The sequence below is a fragment of the Bufo gargarizans genome, chromosome 6 (assembly GCF_014858855.1).
Source record: "Bufo gargarizans isolate SCDJY-AF-19 chromosome 6, ASM1485885v1, whole genome shotgun sequence".
In the NCBI taxonomy this organism is placed as follows: Eukaryota; Metazoa; Chordata; class Amphibia; order Anura; family Bufonidae; genus Bufo; species Bufo gargarizans.
In genome coordinates, this window is record NC_058085.1 from 184,215,815 (window position 1) to 184,235,648 (window position 19,834).

The following is a 19,834-nucleotide window of genomic DNA, read 5'->3' on the forward strand; positions in this document are numbered from 1 at the left end:
GGGGGAGGAAATAATGAGTGATGGGGGGGGGGGGAAATAATGAGAGTGATGGGGGGGGGGGAAATAATGAGAGTGATGGGGGGGGGGGGGGAAATAATGAGAGTGATGGGGGGGGGGGGAAATAATGAGAGTGATGGGGGGGGGGGGAAATAATGAGAGTGATGGGGGGGGGGGAAATAATGAGAGTGATGGGGGGGGGGGAAATAATGAGAGTGATGGGGGGGGAAATAATGAGAGTGATGGGGGGGGAAATAATGAGAGTGATGGGGGGGGGAATAGTGAGAGTGATGGGGGGGGGAATAATGAGAGTGATGGGGGGGGGGATAATGAGCGTGACAAGGGAGGGCGGGTGGAATAATGAGTGACAAGGGAGAGGGGGGATAATGAGAGTGACAAGGGAAGGGGGGGGGGGGGGGAGAGAATGACAATGGAGTCCCCAGAGCCAGACTGCAGCCAGAGTCCAGATCATCTTATTGTCCTGGTGGTAAGTAGACAATGCAATATGTTTATTATTTAATTGTTTAGTTATTAATACTACATTGGAAACAAATTTTCTCAGCTGGACACCGGCCGACACTGTGCATGCGCTGGGAGCCTCACCAGCGTTTAGGGTAGGGAAAAAGCACTGGCCCGTACGTAATTTTTCCCTTCCCTAACCGCTGGTGAGGCTCCCGGTGCATGCGCAGTGTCGGCCGGTGTTCAGCTGAAAACATCCATCCGATCACTGCGCATTGGCCCATAGTTTTTCCCTACCCTAACCGCCGGCGAGGCTCCTGGCGCATGCGCACTCTGCTGTGAAATTTCCCTAACCTGTCGTTGTGCGCCTGCGCGGCGCTGCACACCTCCTCACGTCATGTCCGGTGCGACCGGAAGTGACGAGGGTAGGGAAATCTCACGAACTAGGGAAGTATAACATTACACCGGCCTTTGGGGTGTGAGGGCTGGTAACTACTTGGTTGGATAGTCAGCCAGCCTATGCCATGATGCCAGCAACAAGCAGTGTTTTTATTTTTTTTTGGGGGGGGGGGGGGCGCCACAAGGTTAGCTCGCACAGGGCGCCTGAACACCTAAGGCCGGCCCTGTGTCCATTACCATGTTTAAGTAAAATTCTGTTTTGGCAAAAGCTGGCGGTGGGGTTGTTTTCCTCGTTCGTGACTTCGCTGTATCCTGGGGAGCCCGTCCCGGTACACGGCTTACAGGTGCACTACACGGTATGCAGCTGCTATCGGGCAGAGAACCTGAGGGCCACATATGTACCCTGAGCCCCTGAGCCATATCATGATGCACTCTCCTATATACCGTGGTCATTTCCATTTCTGTAAACAGAAGATCTTTTGTTTCTATCTAGATCTTATTTCCATGAAGTCCTTAGGCCTCATGCACACGACTTCACGACTGCGGCATTCATTTCTGTGGGGTCATGCACACATCTGCAGGTCCTATTCCGTATTTGCAGATGAGAAGAACTGGAACACAAACAGTAGTTATCCGTTTTTCCTAGTACCTTTTTTGCAGACTGAAAATCTTCTATGCCTTTGTATATAGCATTAAAGGGGTTGTTAAAGGGGTTGTCCAGGCTCTAGATATCGATGACCTATACTTTAGTATAGGGCACCAATACCGGGATCATGGGGTTTGACGCTTGGCACCTCCGCTGATCAGCTGTTCTAGCGGGCAGAGGACAGAGCTGGATGCAGACAGTGCTGTCCACTATGTAGTGGCCATGCTGGGTACTGCAGCTCATCTCCCATGCACTTGAATGTAACTACACGGTGCACAGAGCCGCGAGCTTCTGACTGTATCATCTCCTGTGCCGGCGGCTCCTCTAAACGCTTGTCCTCTGTGCCTCACAGATGATTGCACAGATCGTTCTGGGTTGTTTTTTTAGTTTTTTTTTTCTTCTGGCAAAATGGAATCTACTTCTGTATAAACAGAACGTTACGAAGTGTGCGGGGCGAGCGGCCTCCATCCTATGGCAGCTAGTGAGGACTGTTCTACTGGTGACAACTGTGTATGTAATGGCAGCACGAGAGCCTGAGCAGAGCAAATACCCGGATAATACCGCCACAACACCAACCCCCACAGCCGGAGCGCCGAACAAATTCCACTAAAGCGTCTGATTTTCAGTTCTTTATTATCAAGTTCATGGATTTTTCTTGATCTTTTTGAGATATAAATGGAATAATAAATACAAAACAATAAGAAAAAAATATATTCTTAAAAACAAAAAGAATAAAAACTTTGAATATATATTTTCCGTTTACGGTGCTGTGCAAAAGTTGTAGGCAGGCGCGGAAAACCTGCTGCAGAGTAAGGCTACTTTCACACTAGCGTTCAGAACGGATCCGTCTGCATTATATTAGCAAAAAAAAAGCTAAGTGTGAAAATAGCCTCGTACGGATCCGTCCAGACTTTCAATGTAAAGTCAATGGGGGACGGATCCGCTTGAAGATTGAGCCATATTGTGGCATCTTCAAACGGATCCGTCCCCATTGACTTACATTGTAAGTCTGGACGGATCCGCACGGATCCGCACGGCCAGGCGGACACCCGAACGCTGCAAGCAGCGTTCAGCTGTCCGCCTGTCCATGCGGAGGCGAGCGGAGCGGAGGCTGAACGCCGCCAGACTGATGCAGTCTGAGCGGATCCGCTCCATTCAGACTGCATCAGGGCTGGACGGCTGCGTTCGGGTCCGCTCGTGAGCCCCTTCAAACGGAGCTCACGAGCGGACACCCGAACGCTAGTGTGAAAGTAGCCTAAGAATGTGTTCAAACATAGAAGTGTTAATAGTGAATGAAGAACAGAGAAATGTAAGGGCTCTTTCACACAAGCGAATCCGGTGCATGGAATCCACTGCGTGAAAGAGAGCCAAGCCGCGCTCCGGACAGCAGAGACACAGAGCAGTGACATGATTGACGATGCTCCGCGCCTCTTCGTGATCTTTTTACTACAAAATCACGGTGACAACTTTATCTCACTGGGATTTTGTAGTAAAAAGATCACAGAGGAGCACCGAGCATTATCAATCATGTTAACGCGCCGAGCCTCTGCTGTCCGGGACAGGGCTTGGCTCTCTATCACGCTGTGGATGACGCACCGTATCCGCTCGTGTGAAAGAGCCCTAAATCCAATCCGTGTTTGCGGTGACCGTCCTCTGCCTTCACCATCACCATACATATATATGGTCTCAGTTCTTCTAGGTACATGTGCACACAGGATTATTGTCAGGTGTATGATTAACCAATTATACCAGGAGCAGTATTATAGTAGTTATATTCCTGTATATAGGAGCAGTATTATAGTAGTTATATTCTTGTACATAGGAGGCAGTATTATAGTAGTTATATTCTTGTACATAGGAGGCAGTATTATAGTAGTTATATTCCAGTACATAGGAGCAGTATTATAGTAGTTATATTCCTGTATATAGGAGCAGTATTATAGTAGTTATATTCTTGTACATAGGAGCAGTATTATAGTAGTTATATTCTTGTACATAGGAGCAGTATTATAGTAGTTATATTCTTGTACATAGGAGCAGTATTATAGTAGTTATATTCTTGTACATAGTGAGCAGTATTATAGTAGTTATATTCTTGTACATAGGAGCAGTATTATAGTAGTTATAGTCTTGTACATAGGAGGCAGTATTATAGTAGATATATTCTTGTACATAGGAGGCAGTATTATAGTAGTTATATTCCTGTACATAGGAGCAGTATTATAGCAGTTATATTCTTGTACATAGGAGCAGTATTATAGTAGTTATATTCTTGTACATAGGAGACAGTATTATAGTAGTTATATTCCTGTACATAGGAGCAGTATTATAGTAGTTATATTCTTGTACATAGGAGACAGTATTATAGCAGTTATATTCTTGTACATAGGAGCAGTATTATAGTAGTTATAGTCTTGTACATAGGAGGCAGTATTATAGTAGTTATATTCTTGTACATAGGAGGCAGTATTATAGTAGTTATATTCTTGTACATAGGAGCAGTATTATAGTAGTTATATTCTTGTACATAGGAGCAGTATTATAGTAGTTATATTCTTGTACATAGGAGCAGTATTATAGTAGTTATATTCTTGTACATAGGAGCAGTATTATAGTAGTTATATTCTTGTACATAGTGAGCAGTATTATAGTAGTTATATTCTTGTACATAGGAGCAGTATTATAGTAGTTATATTCCTGTACATAGGAGGCAGTATTATAGTAGTTATATTCCTGTACATAGGAGCAGTATTATAGTAGTTATATTCTTGTACACAGGAGGCAGTATTATAGTAGTTATATTCTTGTACATAGGAGCAGTATTATAGTAGTTATATTCTTGTACATAAGAGGCAGTATTATAGTAGTTATATTCTTGTACATAGGAGCAGTATTATAGCAGTTATATTCTTGTACATAGGAGCAGTATTATAGTAGTTATATTCCTGTACATAGGAGCAGTATTATAGTAGTTATATTCTTGTACATAAGAGGCAGTATTATAGTAGTTATATTCTTGTACATAAGAGCAGTATTATAGTAGTTATATTCTTGTACATAGGAGGCAGTATTATAGTAGTTATATTCTTGTACATAGGAGCAGTATTATAGTAGTTATATTCTTGTACATAGGAGGCAGTATTATAGTAGTTATATTCTTGTACATAGGAGCAGTATTATAGTAGTTATATTCTTGTACATAGGAGCAGTATTATAGTAGTTATATTCTTGTACATAGGAGCAGTATTATAGTAGTTATATTCTTGTACATAGGAGCAGTATTATAGTAGTTATATTCTTGTACATAGTAGGCAGTATTATAGTAGTTATATTCTTGTACATGGGAGCAGTATTATAGTAGTTATATTCTTGTACATGGGAGCAGTATTATAGTAGTTATATTCTTGTACATAGGAGGCAGTATTATAGTAGTTATATTCCTGTACATAGGAGCAGTATTATAGTAGTTATATTCTTGTACATGGGAGCAGTATTATAGTAGTTATATTCTTGTACATGGGAGCAGTATTATAGTAGTTATATTCTTGTACATAGGAGCAGTATTATAGTAGTTATATTCTTGTACATAGGAGCAGTAGTATAGTAGTTATATTCTTGTACATAGTAGGCAGTATTATAGTAGTTATATTCTTGTACATGGGAGCAGTATTATAGTAGTTATATTCTTGTACATAGGAGCAGTATTATAGTAGTTACATTCTTGTACATAGGAGCAGTATTATAGTAGTTATATTCTTGTACATATGAGCAGTATTATAGTAGTTATATTCTTGTACATAGGAGCAGTATTATAGTAGTTATATTCTTGTACATAGGAGCAGTATTATAGTAGTTATATTCTTGTACATAGGAGCAGTATTATAGTAGTTATATTCTTGTACATAGGAGCAGTATTATAGTAGTTATATTCTTGTACATAGGAGCAGTATTATAGTAGTAATATTCTTGTACATAGGAGCAGTATTATAGTAGTTATATTCTTGTACATAGGAGCAGTATTATAGTAGTTATATTCTTGTACATAGCAGCAGTATTATAGTAGTTATATTCTTGTACATAGGAGGCAGTATTATAGTAGTTATATTCTTGTACATAGGAGCAGTATTATAGTAGTTATATTCTTGTACATAGGAGGCAGTATTATAGTAGTTATATTCTTGTACATAGGAGCAGTATTATAGTAGTTATATTCTTGTACATAGGAGGCAGTATTATAGTAGTTATATTCTTGTACATAGGAGGCAGTATTATAGTAGTTATATTCTTGAATGTAGGACGCAGTATTTTGTACTATTTAGTTATGATATAGATAATTTTTGGAACACATTTTGGGTACGATCTTCACCATATGATCTTGAGATTTTTTCTCAGTCAGTGTTTTTTTCTCCTCCGTTTCTGGTTCTCTTTTTGTTTTCTTCCCTGTCTTTTCTTGTTTCTTACGCTCTGGCGGTATCATTGGCCTCACCCCGGTTGTAGTTTCGGCGCTGGTTGTGGTTTTCCTCGCCTTTCTCTGGTTTGTGTAGTGATGTGAACAGTGCAGCATTTTGGTCGGAGATCATTATGCAGGCAGCATGATGTGGCTGGGATTTTCCGGGATCTGTCTTCTGTCTCTGACTTGTCAATGATCCCCCAAGGGGAACTTTCATTATGAATTTACAATCAGTTGGAGTGAAATCTGAAGCAGCATCCATAGATGTATAAAACTGTTGCCGAGGGATCTTGGTGACTCAGATGTCATAACATGGCACGGTGACCGCCACGGAGAACATCGCTGGTAACGCACGCTCTGGAGATGAATCATTGTCTCGTTAGGCAGAGGCTTTAGGGAAATATATTACAATGCATTCGTAACAATCTTCAGACCCTTTCACTTTCTTTCACATTTTGTTATGTTGCTCCTTGTGCTAAAATATAAAAGAAATTAAAGTTTTCCCGTCAACCTGCTCTCAGTACCCCATAATGAGAAATGCCATATTGGGGTGTATAAAATATTATATATTTTTTTAAACTAGAATTTCACATGGACATAAGTCTTCAGCCCCTTTTACATGGACAGAAGTCTTCAGCCCCTTTGCTGTGACACTTGACATTTCGCTCGGGTTCCTCCCATTTCTCTGGATCATCTCTGAGACGTTCTACACCTTGATTGGAGTCACCGGTGGTAAATTCCGCTGATTGGAGATGATGTGGAAGGACACAGCCCTGTCTATAGAAGATCTCACGGCTGACAATGCATCAGAGCCAAAACCAAGCCACGAGGAGGAGAGAACTGCCTGTAGAGCTCAGAGACAGGATTGTGTGGAGGCTCAGATCTGGAGAAGGGAGCAGAGACATTGCTGCTGCACTGAGAGCTCCCCGGAGCACAGCGGCCTCCATAATTCTTATATGGAAGAAGAAGAACCCTGTCCTGAGTAAAGGGGCTGAAGGCTTTTTTTTGTCCCGAGTAAAGGGGCTGAAGACTTGTTTTGTCCCGAGTAAAGGGGCTGAAGACTTTTTTTGTCCCGAGTAAAGGGGCTGAAGACTTTTTTTGTCCCGAGTAAAGGGGCTGAAGGCTTTTTTTTGTCCCGAGTAAAGGGGCTGAAGACTTTTTTTGTCCCGAGTAAAGGGGCTGAAGGCTTTTTTTTGTCCCGAGTAAAGGGGCTGAAGACTTTTTTTGTCCCGAGTAAAGGGGCTGAAGACTTTTTTTGTCCCGAGTAAAGGGGCTGAAGACTTTTTTTGTCCCGAGTAAAGGGGCTGAAGACTTTTTTTGTCCCGAGTAAAGGGGCTGAAGACTTTTTTTGTCTTCAGCCCTGTTATCACTTATAGGGCAAAGAGCGAGATATAATGTGAGGAGAGTGAGAGGGTGTGAAGACTTTCTGAATACATTGTATCACTGTGGACAGAAGGGTTATTTTAGGGTCACGGCTGTCAGCCCCCACAATAGCATCTGATTGAGAGAAGATGTCTGGAGGAGAACCTTCTGTATTCGGGGGGGGGGGGGGGGGGCATAGTATAGTTGGTGGTCCTTCCTTTTTGTTTTGTAATCTATGAACCCCTGCACTTTCCCCTTCTTTTAGATGGAACGTCCTGTTTGTCTTTAATCACCATCAGTTTTATTATAAAATTCCACAAGTAACATTAGTGACCGGTTAAAGCTGCTGAACCATCGGAGCTGACGTTTTGTTTTATTTGATCGCCTAAATATGGCATTATGTCCTGGAAAGTGCGGAGTCTCCTCCAGAAATATCTCAGTGGGAATTTTTTGCGGGTCCTCCCCACCGAGTTGCTGGGAAGCATTTTCTTGAGTGGGTGACGGGCCGTCCTTTTATGGAAGCGGACCCGAACCTGAAGGACAGCGAGCTATAGGGTGTAATGCCAGGAAGCCGCCGTACATATTAGGATGCATGCGGGGGAGGAGACGCCGCTCGGTCCCGTGAAGTTGCTCTTTCTTCAGGGGTTAATATCATGTTTTTAGCCAAACTTTCAGTAATTCAGTCCCAATGAGAAGAACCTCTTGATGTGGAGTCATTACGGCTCTTCTACAATGTTCTTGCTGTAGCACCAGCTTATACCACAGCACGGTACAGACTGTGCTCTGTCCCCAAGAGCTGGCAATCTAATTTCTCTGTTTCAAACGCACACAAGGACCTATTTCATTGGGAGTCTGTTAACCTACCCGGAGGTTTTCGGGGCGAGAACCTGCAGACCCCTGCACTCTAAGGCTGAGCCCCGTGCCGCCATATGGATGGTTCTGCTCTGCGCTTGTATCACACGTTCATCAGGAATCGCTTCAGCGGGAAATTGTTTGCATTCATTTCATGAATTCGCTGATACCGTCCGGTTTGTGCGGCGTCGGTGCGGACGCTGTGATTGCTCCATGAATACGACCCAGTAAACTCACGGAGCACAAATCACCGCTTCATCATTTACGACGTAGAATGAAGCTGAGGAAGTTCCCTTTTTTCATGTTGCTTTTTATTATTTTTTAGCTTTACTTTTTCCATCTGTCACTATTCATCTACAGGTTTATGGGGATGTTGTTACTTTGGTTATTATTTATGGTGTATTTTACCCTATAACGTGTAACGGATTTGCTTGCAGACTTTCGAGCCTCATCTTCATCATCCTCATCTCTGGTGTCATGTCCTCACTACTTTCTAATAAACTCTGATGTAACATGATGAGCAGGATCTTATAAAGCGCTTCTTCTTCTAACTGCATGTGTGATAACCGGTGATGACATCATCAGCTAATCATCATCGCTTTGTGATGCCACCTCTGGTCCTCTGACATCCGGCGGCCATGTTTGGTTCCTTGTGTTTGGATGAGAAACACAAGCTTTCGCCTTATCTCTACTAATCTCATTATTCTTCATGTCTAATATGGAGCAGATCTTTGCTGCTTCTCAGGATTGGACAATCCTCCATCGCACGTCTTGACTCATGGCCGTCCCATGCCTGGCTGTATCCTTCCTTCTCTGTAGGATATAGTACGTTCCCCTGGGAGGTCCATAAGGTCTTTAATAATCCACTTTCCTTCCAGATGAAGGCACCATTAAGAAGAAGCCAGCACCGAAGAGTCTCCTTAAATCAGGTAGAGGGATTGTGCGCCCGTCCTCCACACCGTGACTACTACCTGGTACTACTTCCTCCCATCCTCATCCGTCATTCCATCCATATCTGTGACATTGTTCAGTTCTCGCCATGTTCATATTCAGCAGGAATGACGCACAATCCTGAGTCTGTCTCTGCTTTCAGTTATATGCAGCCAGAACTCTGTACAATGTGTATGGGCCCCAAGCTGCTCTTCAGATGGAGCCCATTTTCTAGGCCACTTGTATATTGCACCAGGTGGACAGAAAACAAGGTGGCATAAGGCGGTGGCGTGGCAAAAAATAAAAATAATTAAGTAACCTGTTCCTAAGATCTCAAAAAAATTCTGTGTGCTAGAAAGTCAGACTACTGCATTGTGGGTAATTGGATAATTAGGTCCTCTCTACTTTGTCCCATTCGGGACCGACCTAATATCCATGAGGCCTGTCTTCTGAAATGCTATATTCTCAAAGCTAGGCCAATACTCGTGAAGTCCAATGTTCATAAGGGATGACCACTATTCATCATCATATGACCACTATTCATCATCAGATGACCACTATTAATAAGGGATGACCACTATTAATAAGGGATGACCACTATTTAAGATGTCTGACCTCTGTTCACATTGGATGACCACTATATATTAACAAGATGACCACTATTGATAACGAATAACCGCTAGTCATGAAGAATGTCCATTATTCATGATGGATGACCACTAGACATGAGACCACTAATATACTTATGGAGTGACCGCTATTCATGAAGCCTGACGACTAATTATGTGAGATGACCACTATTAATAAGAAAAGACCACTACTCGCTGAGGATGACCACTATTTGAGTGATGACCATCATTCATAAGAGGTGACCGTTAGTCATGACGTCTGATTACAATTCATGTTGGAAGACCACTATTAATAAAGGAAGACTTCTGTTCTTCACTGATGACCAGTAATCGGGATGACCACTCGTCAGGAGGAACCTCCAGTATTCCTAATGCATCACCTCCTGACCATGATTCATGTGGAATGACCACTATTCACAAGGCTGAATATTGATAAGAACCGATCAATATTCATGAGTTAATGTGGGATATTGTTCATGAAGCCTTTCCTCTATACAGCCGACCAATGTTTGTGAGACTAGACCAGTAATAATGCCGTGTCCTATCCGTGTTTAGCTGATATACGTGTGGCCTGACGTATCGTCAGGAGGTCTAGACCAATATACATAAGGTCCGAGCATTATATCAGGCCTGGTGAATATTCTGTATTTTTGTGGACCTCAAGAGGCTTGACTAATGTGTTTGAGATGCTTCTCGCACAGTATGTAGTTCATAAGCAAACGGTAATAATCTGACAAACTCATATAAATCAGTTAGGGATCCAGAAGAAGCATTCATTTTGGACATTTTACTTTGTTCCTCTTCCTGCAGCTTCTCCACCCCAGATCCTTCAATTCCCAGAAGACCGGAAGGTCCAAGCCGGGGAGTCTGTGGAGCTCTTCTGCAAAGTTGCAGGGACGCAGCCGATCTCATGCATGTGGATGAAGTTCAGGAAGGAGGTAACTGCTCGTCTTCTTGTGTTTCATCACTGGATAAGCTAGACTAAAATGTAGGGCAAGTGCTGGGACCAGATGAATTCCACCCAAGAGTCCTCAGAGAGCTTAACCTTGTGTCCAGTGTTGTAATATGGGAGAGGATTCGAAATTGGGTACAGCCTGATGTGATAATCTGCAGGACCATAAGTCCTGGGGAGAGATGGATGAGAACTAGGAGCTGCTGGGTGGACGCTGCACAATGCCAGTCAGCTGCTACCAAGGCCGACAGGAGAGACTGTGGAGGCAGGAACGTTATCTGGTACTTCTTTCTAGAATAGGCAGAGTTTCAGGGCAGAAGGGAACAGTTGAAGGAAGTGTACACAGAATATCTCTGTCTGGAGGGGATGATCTGCCCCCATCCTTGGCAGAAGGCCCGCATCATTTACCTTTTATGAGAAGGCTTCTTCACTCTAAAGGCGGGTTTACACGCTCCATCGTATCAGCCGATTGTTGGGAAGGAAGCGCTCCTTCCCGAAAGTCGGCTGCTCGTTGGTGGAGGATACACATTGATACGCAGTGATCTCCTCCACAGTATGGGGGCCAGCAGTTACTATTGTGATTGCTCGTCCTCGTACAGCTGCACTTTTTCTGGCAGGAGATGGCTGTTTATACGACACGATCCGCTGCCCAGAAATGATAATTGGTGTGACAGCATGAACAATAGGATCACCCATTTAACGAGCGCTTCCTTCGTTCATCGGGTGATCTGCGTCACATTTACACTGCCAGATTGTCAGGAACCAGCGTTACAGGGCAGTGGAAGCTGCGGAGCAGTCCCCGCAGGATATACATGGTTGTGTAAATGTACGACTATCCTTCCTAGTCACTTGGGGTCCGGAAATAATCTTTCCTGATGGAAGGCTGATGAGGCACACCTTCTAAGGGCTTCCCACCCGTAGTAACAGGTTTGTGGAGGCTTTAGGTTTCCTACTAAATCGTCCATGTTAGCAGTACATTAGGTGGGACACGTAGGGGCACATTTATTAAGGCGTTTTAGATGTCGGTCTTAATAGGAAGGGACAATCTACACCAGAAATGCGCCTAATGACCCCTTAGTTCTGCTGCTGGAGGTGACCCTGGTCTTCTGCAGATGTTCATTTGGGGCAAGTAGGAGCATAGTGAGGTATTGGTGAGCGTTGGGCAGTACAGGGGATGGTCCTGGCAGCATGTAGCGATGATTGGATGGATGGATTTTTTATTTCCCCATCATTCTCTTCTCTTTCTTCAAACAGATAAAAGAGAGTGAATTCATTAAGATAGAGAAGACGGAGGACACCTGCAAACTGACCATCTCCTCTGCGCGGCAAGAGCACTGCGGCTGCTACACGCTGGTTGCGGAAAACAAACATGGCTCCAGGCAAGCGCAGATCAACCTGACTGTGTTCGGTAAGTTCACATTCCATCTGATTCCTCTTTTCATTGGGTATTTCACTGATACACGATGCAGATCCCCTGGTGGGAAATGTACACGTCCCTTTATGGGGAAATAGGGCCACAAATCCTCAAGCGATGACCCTTTGTTGTGTGGATCAGTGGGGGTCTCGGTGCGCTGACCCCACTAATGCTCTTTTCTGCTGTCAGTAGATAGCATCTCATGTATCTCTTGGTGTGTAGCATGTGTGTCTACTTAGTCTTTACATGTGTATCGAGTGTGATACAAAGTATCTAATTCTACAGTAAAGTATCTCACAATTTCAGACTTCACCATATCCCCACTCCTCAGTTGCCTCCTCTCTCGCCCGGCTTCCCCTTGATGATATATGGAAGCCCCTGTCGCAGCTGTTTACGTATAGTGTAACATTATATAGGGGGAATTACCGACGAGTTGCACGCGGGGTCGGGTTTGTTATATTTACTATTTATAACCTCAGAAGCGTCGCAGTCATTTCTCCATTACTTTGTGTTGGGAGCAGTTTCTAAAAATAAGTTATTATGTAATTAAGTAAACAATGTAATGGAGAACAGGAAGCGCAATAACATTATATTAATAAAACATGATATCAAATGTTACATATCATATAGTCACCTGCCTCACTATGGCTGTGCAATATTATATCCTGTAAATTTAGTTTAAAAGCAGGGGCGTAGCTATAGGGGGTGCAGAGGTAGCAGTCGCTACCGGGCCCAGGAGCCTGAGGGGCCCAAAGACCCTTGTGCTGCATAAGAAGACACACAAAGCACTGAGGGAAGGGGGGCCCAAGCCTAACTTTAGCACCAGGGCCCATGAGCCTTTAGCTACGCCCCTGTTTAAAAGCCTTTGGGTAACTAATGCAAATCTCTTTTCTTACGTGGATCACACATTATAATACTGCCCCTATATACAAGAATATAACTACTATAATACTGCTCCTATGTACAAGAATATAACTACTATAATACTGCCTCTTATGTACAAGAATATAACTACTATAATACTGCTCCTATGTACAAGAATATAACTACTATAGTACTGCTCCTATGTATAAGAATATAACTACTATAATACTGCCTCCTATGTACAAATATAACTACTATAATACTGCCTCCTATGTACAAGAATATAACTACTATAATACTGCCTCCTATGTACAAGAATATAACTACTATAATACTGCTCCTATGTACAAGAATATAACTACTATAATACTGCCTCCTATGTACAAATATAACTACTATAATACTGCCTCCTATGTACAAGAATATAACTACTATAATACTGCCTCCTATGTACAAGAATATAACTACTATAATACTGCCTCCTATGTACAAGAATATAACTACTATAATACTGCCTCCTATGTACAAGAATATAACTACTATAATACTGCTCCTATGTACAAGAATATAACTACTACAATACTGCCTCCTATGTACAAGAATATAACTACTATAATACTGCCCCTATGTAACAAGAATAATAACTACTATAATACTGCGTCCTATGTACAGGACTATGCCACTAATAATACTGCCCCTCCTATGTACAAGGAATATAACTACTATAATACGGCCGCCTATGTACAGGAATATACTACTATAATACTGCCTCCTATGTACAAGAATATACTACTATGATACTGCTCCTATGTACAAGAATATAACTACTATAATACTGCCTCCTATGACAGAATATAACTACTATATACTGCCTCCTATGTACAAGAGATAAACTGCTACCTAGCCTGCCTCCCTATATACAAGAATATAACTACTAATCAATCCTGCCTCCTAGTGTACAAGAATATAACTACTATAACTGCCTCCTATGTACAAGGCATATAACTACTATAATACTGCTCCTATGTTACAAGGAATATAACTACTATAATACTGCCTCCATGGGTACAAGGAATATAACTACATAAATACTGCTCCCTAGTACAAGAATATAACTACTATATACTGCCTCCTAGTACGAGAATATAACTACTATAATACTGCCTCCTATGTACAAGAATATACTACTATAATACTGCTTCCTATGTACAAGATAATAACTACTATAATACCTGCCTCCTATGTACAAGAATATACTACTATAATACTGCTCCTATGTACAAGAATATAACTACTATAATACTGCTCCTATGTACAAGAATATAACTACTATAATACTGCCTCCTATGTACAGGAATATAACTACTATAATACTGCTCCTATGTACAAGAATAATAACTACTATAATACTGCCTCCTGTGTACAAGAATATACTACTATAATACTGCCTCCTGATGTACAGAATATACTACTATATACTGCTCCTATGTACAGGAATATAACTACTATAATACTGCTCCTATGTACAGGGAATATAACTACTATAATACTGCCTCCTATGTACAAGAATATAACTACTATAATACTGCTCCTATGTACAAGAATATAACTACTATAATACTGCTCCTATGTACGAGAATATAACTACTATAATACTGCCTCCTATGTACAAGAATATTACTACTATAATACTGCTCCTATGTACAAGAATATAACTACTATAATACTGCTCCTATGTACAAGATATAACTAGCTATAATACTGCCTCCTGTGTACAAGAATATAACTACTATAATACTGCTCCTATGTACAAGACTATAACTACTATATACTATAAACTGCCTCCTATGTACAAGAATATAACTACTATAATACTGCCTCCTATGTACAAGAATATAACTACTATAATACTGCTCCTATGTACAAGAATATAACTACTATAATACTGCCTCCTATGTACAAGAATACTAACTACTATAATACTGCCTCCTAGTGTACAAGAATATACTACTAATACTGCCTCCTATGTACAAGAATATAACTACTATAATACTGCTCCTATGTACAGGAATATAACTACTATAATACTGCCTCCTTATGTACAAGAATATACTACTATAATACTGCCTCCTATGTACAAGAATATAACTACTATAATACTGCCTCCTATGTACAAGAATATAACTACTATAATACTGCTCCTATGTACAAGAATATAACTACTATAATACTGCCCTCCTATGTACAAGAATATAACTACTATAATACTGCCTCCTATGTACAAGAATATAACTACTATAATACTGCCTCCTATGTACAAGAATATAACTACTATAATACTGCCTCCTATGTACAAGAATATAACTACTATAATACTGCCCCTATGTACAAGGAATATAACTACTATAATACTGCTCCTATGTACAAGAATATAACTACTATAATACTGCTCCTATGTACAAGAATATAACTACTATAATACTGCTCCTATGTACAAGAATATAACTACTATAATACTGCTCCTATGTACAGAATATAACTGCTATAATACTGCTCCTATGTACAAGGAATATAACTACTATAATACTGCTCCTATGTACAAGAATATAACTACTATAATACTGCTCCTATGTACAAGAATATAACTACTATAATACTGCTCCTATGTACAAGAATATAACTACTATAATACTGCTCCTATGTACAAGAATATACTACTATAATACTGCTCCTATGTACAGAATATAACTACTATAATACTGCTCCTATGTACAAGAATATAACTACTATAATACTGCTCCTATGTACAAGGAATATAACTACTATAATACTGCTCCTATGTACAAGAATATAACTACTATAATACTGCTCCTATGTACAGGAATATACCTGCTATAATACTGCTCCTATGTACAAGAATATAAACTACTATAATACTGCTCCTATGTACAAGAATATAACTACTATAATACTGCTCCTATGTACAAGATTATAAGTACTATAATACTGCTCCTATGTACAGGAATATAACTACTATAATACTGCTCCTATGTACAAGATATAACTACTATAATACTGCTCCTATGTACAAGAATATAACTACTATAATACTGCCTCCTATGTACAGAATATACTACTATAATACTGCTCCTATGTACAAGAATATAACTGCTATACTACTGCTCCTATGTACAAGATAATAACTGCTATAATACTGCTCCTATGTACAAGGAATATAACTGCTATAATACTGCTCCTATGTACAAGAATATAACTACTATAATACTGCTCCTATGTACAAGAATATAACTACTATAATACTGCTCCTATGTACAGGAATATAACTACTATAATACTGGCCTCCTATGTACAAGAATATAACTACTATAATACTGCTCCTATGTACAGAATATAACTACTATAATACTGCCCTCATGTACAAGAATATAACTACTATAATACTGCTCCTATGTACAGAATATAACTACTATAATACTGCTCCTATGTACAAGAATATAACTACTATAATACTGCTCCTATGTACAAGAATATAACTACTATAATACTGCTCTATGTACAAGAATAACGCTATAATATGCTCCTATGTACAAGAATATAACTACTATAATACTGCTCCTATGTACAGGAATATAACTACTATAATACTGCTCCTATGTACAAGAATATAACTACTATAATACTGCTCCTATGTACAAGAATACTATGACACTGCCTATAATACTGCTTCCTATGTACAGGAATATAAATACTATAATACTGCCCCTATGTACATAGAATATAACTAACTATAATACTGCTCCTATGTACACGAATATAACTACTATAATACTCCTCCTATGTACAAGGATATAAACGCTATAATACTGCTCCTAGTACAAGATATAAACTGCTATAGTACTGCTCCTATGTACAAGAATATAACTACTATACTACTGCTCCTATGTACAGGATATAACTACTATACTACTGCCTCCCATTGTACGAATATAACTACCTATAATACTGCTCCTATGTACAGGAACTAAACTACTATAATACTGCTCCTATGTACAAGGAATATAACTACTATAATACTGCTCCTATGGACAAGAATATAACTGCTATAATACTGCTCCTATGTACAAGACTATAACTACTATAATACTGCTCCTATGTACAAGAATATAACTACTATAATACTGCTCCTATGTACAAGAATATAACTACTATAATACTGCTCCTATGTACAAGAATATAACTGCTATAATACTGCTCCTATGTACAGGAATATAACTACTATAATACTGCCCCTATGTACAAGAATATAACTACTATAATACTGCTCCTATGTACAGGAATATAACTACTATAATACCGCCCTCTTTGGATTCGGGGGCCGGTCGTCTTTCTTTGCCTCTTGTCTCATTGAATCATCTTCCAGGTTTTCTGAATATGTTCTTGTGTTGATTATTCCGGGGATTTTGCTGGATACTTTCGGCAGGCTCGGACTGGCCCACAGGGGTACAGGGGAATCCCCCGGTGGGCCCCCGAGCAAGGTGGGCCCCTAGTCTCCCACCCCCTGCACAAGTGGCACATAACACATTAGATTTAATACACTACATACATATATTCAGTGTCCAGCGCCTCAACCAGCCGATGTTCATATAAAAAACTTGTTAGATTATTTATTATATTTGAATGCATCCGTACAGTGGGCCCCCAAAATAAATTTTACTGGTAGGCCCTAGGTACCCCAGTCCGACACTGACTTTCGGAGATCGTCGGGACGCTCGGTCTGTGAAGTTTTGGATGTGATCCTGAGTTACTGGGGCCAATAGCACTTGGTGCGGTATGTTTTCTGTTAACCAGTGCAGCGCTGGTTTCAATGGAGATTTCGGGAGCAGAGGATAAGAAGAGATCTTGGGGCAATAAATACTTTTCTGGGGAAATCTCCTTATTCTCGGAGTCTTCAGTGTCGAGGGAGGAATATTCTGCTGTGATCCGGAGTCCTCGGTTTGTGATGTATCGTACGCAGGAGCTCTCACACAGTGTATCACTCCCATCATCCCTGTCCTCGCCACTTCCAATCTAATCATCCTATCCCACACACAGTGTATCACTCCCATCATCCCTGTCCTCGCCACTTCCAATTTAATCATCCTATCCCACACACAGTGTATCACTCCCATCATCCCTGTCCTCGGCACTTCCAATCTAATCATCCTATCTCTCACACAGTGTATTACTCCCATCATCCCTGTCCTCGACACTTCCAATCTAATCATCCTATCCCACACACAGTGTATCACTCCCATCATCCTTGTGCCGGTTTCGTTTGTCCTGTATGCAGGGGGTTTATAGAGGGTTGGGGTCATGGCGGGAGGTGCTTCTGGACACCCCCGCACAGGCGCCCCCTTAAACCCCCATCTTCAGTACATGTTCCATTTCTTTTGCTGACACCACCTCCCTGTGCAGGTTCTCAGTCCCCACCTGGAATGGGCCCCTCTCTCCAGGGCCCCTGGCAGCTACAGGCTCCGCCCCTCTATCCTCCCGTTATTATTTCTCTTTCATTATAATAATAAAACCATGTTTTGGGAATCGTTGATGGACCCCAATGCCCGGCCATTCCTGGAGATCAGGCATGCCCCCTTTACTGTATGACATGTACAGGGGCCCCACATGTTTGCCTGTGCTGGGAGCCACTACAAAGAAGCTCCCTGTCTCTGGAGGGCCCAGCGTGTCCCCCCATCATATGGGACTCCCTGACGCGGACCCCCCAGATCAGCTCCCATGTTCAGGAGGTGTCAGTGCCTGGAAATGGTTGGGGGAGGGGGGGTCGGGTTTTGTCTAAAAGTTTTCTGTTTATAAAGAAACAATGTGTCCATTAATATCGTTTATAGAGACAGACTCCCCATTAGTCTCATCCCTCCCCCCATCCTGACAGACGCAGGTCCCTATGTGGCCCCCGGGAATGTCTGCACCCGTGTGCTCCGCGCTGTGACCTTTTAAGGCTCGGTTTCTCTTCCAGAGCTACATTTTAAGTTGAGATTCTGCCAGGGTCGACGGCATGGCCCCCATCCAAGCCGGCTCCAGACACACATGAAAGATGTGCTCCAGCTGTACGGGGGCTTCCGCTGCACCCATCAGCTCCCATGCGCTGTGCCAGCCCTCTGTTATAATCTCTGGTCTGTAATAAGTGCATTACGTGACAGCTCCATCTAATATGGGTTATGCCTGCCCCCTGCAGACCGTGGTCAGACCCCATAGTCACAGCTGGGGTCATTTCTTGTGCTGCTTCAGGTGCGACCCCTGCACCCCCCAGTCCGTCACCTGCACCTGATGATAGCCGAGGACTGAGTCATTTTCCACAGTTTATCCCCAGACTCCTGCATCTTGACCCCTCGCAGACTCCTGCAGCTTGACCCCTCGCAGACTCCTGCATCTTGACCCCTCGCAGACTCCTGCATCTTGACCCCTCGCAGACTCCTGCAGCTTGACCCCCGTAGACTCCTGCAGCTTGACCCCCCGCAGACTCCTGCATCTTGACCCCCCGCAGACTCCTGCAGCTTGACCCCCCGCAGACTCCTGCATCTTGACCCCCCGCAGACTCCTGCAGCTTGACCCCCCGCAGACTCCTGCATCTTGACCCCCCGCAGACTCCTGCATCTTGACCCCCCGTAGACTCCTGCAGCTTGACCCCCCGCAGACTCCTGCATCTTGACCCCTCGCAGACTCCTGCAGCTTGACCCCCCGTAGACTCCTGCAGCTTGACCCCCCGCAGACTCCTGCATCTTGACCCCCCGCAGACTCCTGCAGCTTGACCCCCCGCAGACTCCTGCATCTTGACCCCCCGCAGACTCCTGCAGCTTGACCCCCCGCA

At 42.2% G+C, this 19,834-nt stretch overlaps 1 protein-coding gene across 1 annotated transcript in view; it reads left to right on the forward strand.

Annotated features, from left to right (window-relative positions):
- The window catches only part of MYLK (myosin light chain kinase), a 117,939-nt gene that overhangs the window by 79,487 nt on the left and 18,618 nt on the right, over window positions 1-19,834 (forward strand). Inside the window, exons 18-20 of the mRNA XM_044299572.1 lie at window positions 9,044-9,094; window positions 10,535-10,662; window positions 11,931-12,084. Of these exons, the coding sequence (XP_044155507.1) occupies window positions 9,044-9,094; window positions 10,535-10,662; window positions 11,931-12,084 (333 nt within the window). The remainder of the gene's footprint in view (window positions 1-9,043; window positions 9,095-10,534; window positions 10,663-11,930; window positions 12,085-19,834) is intronic.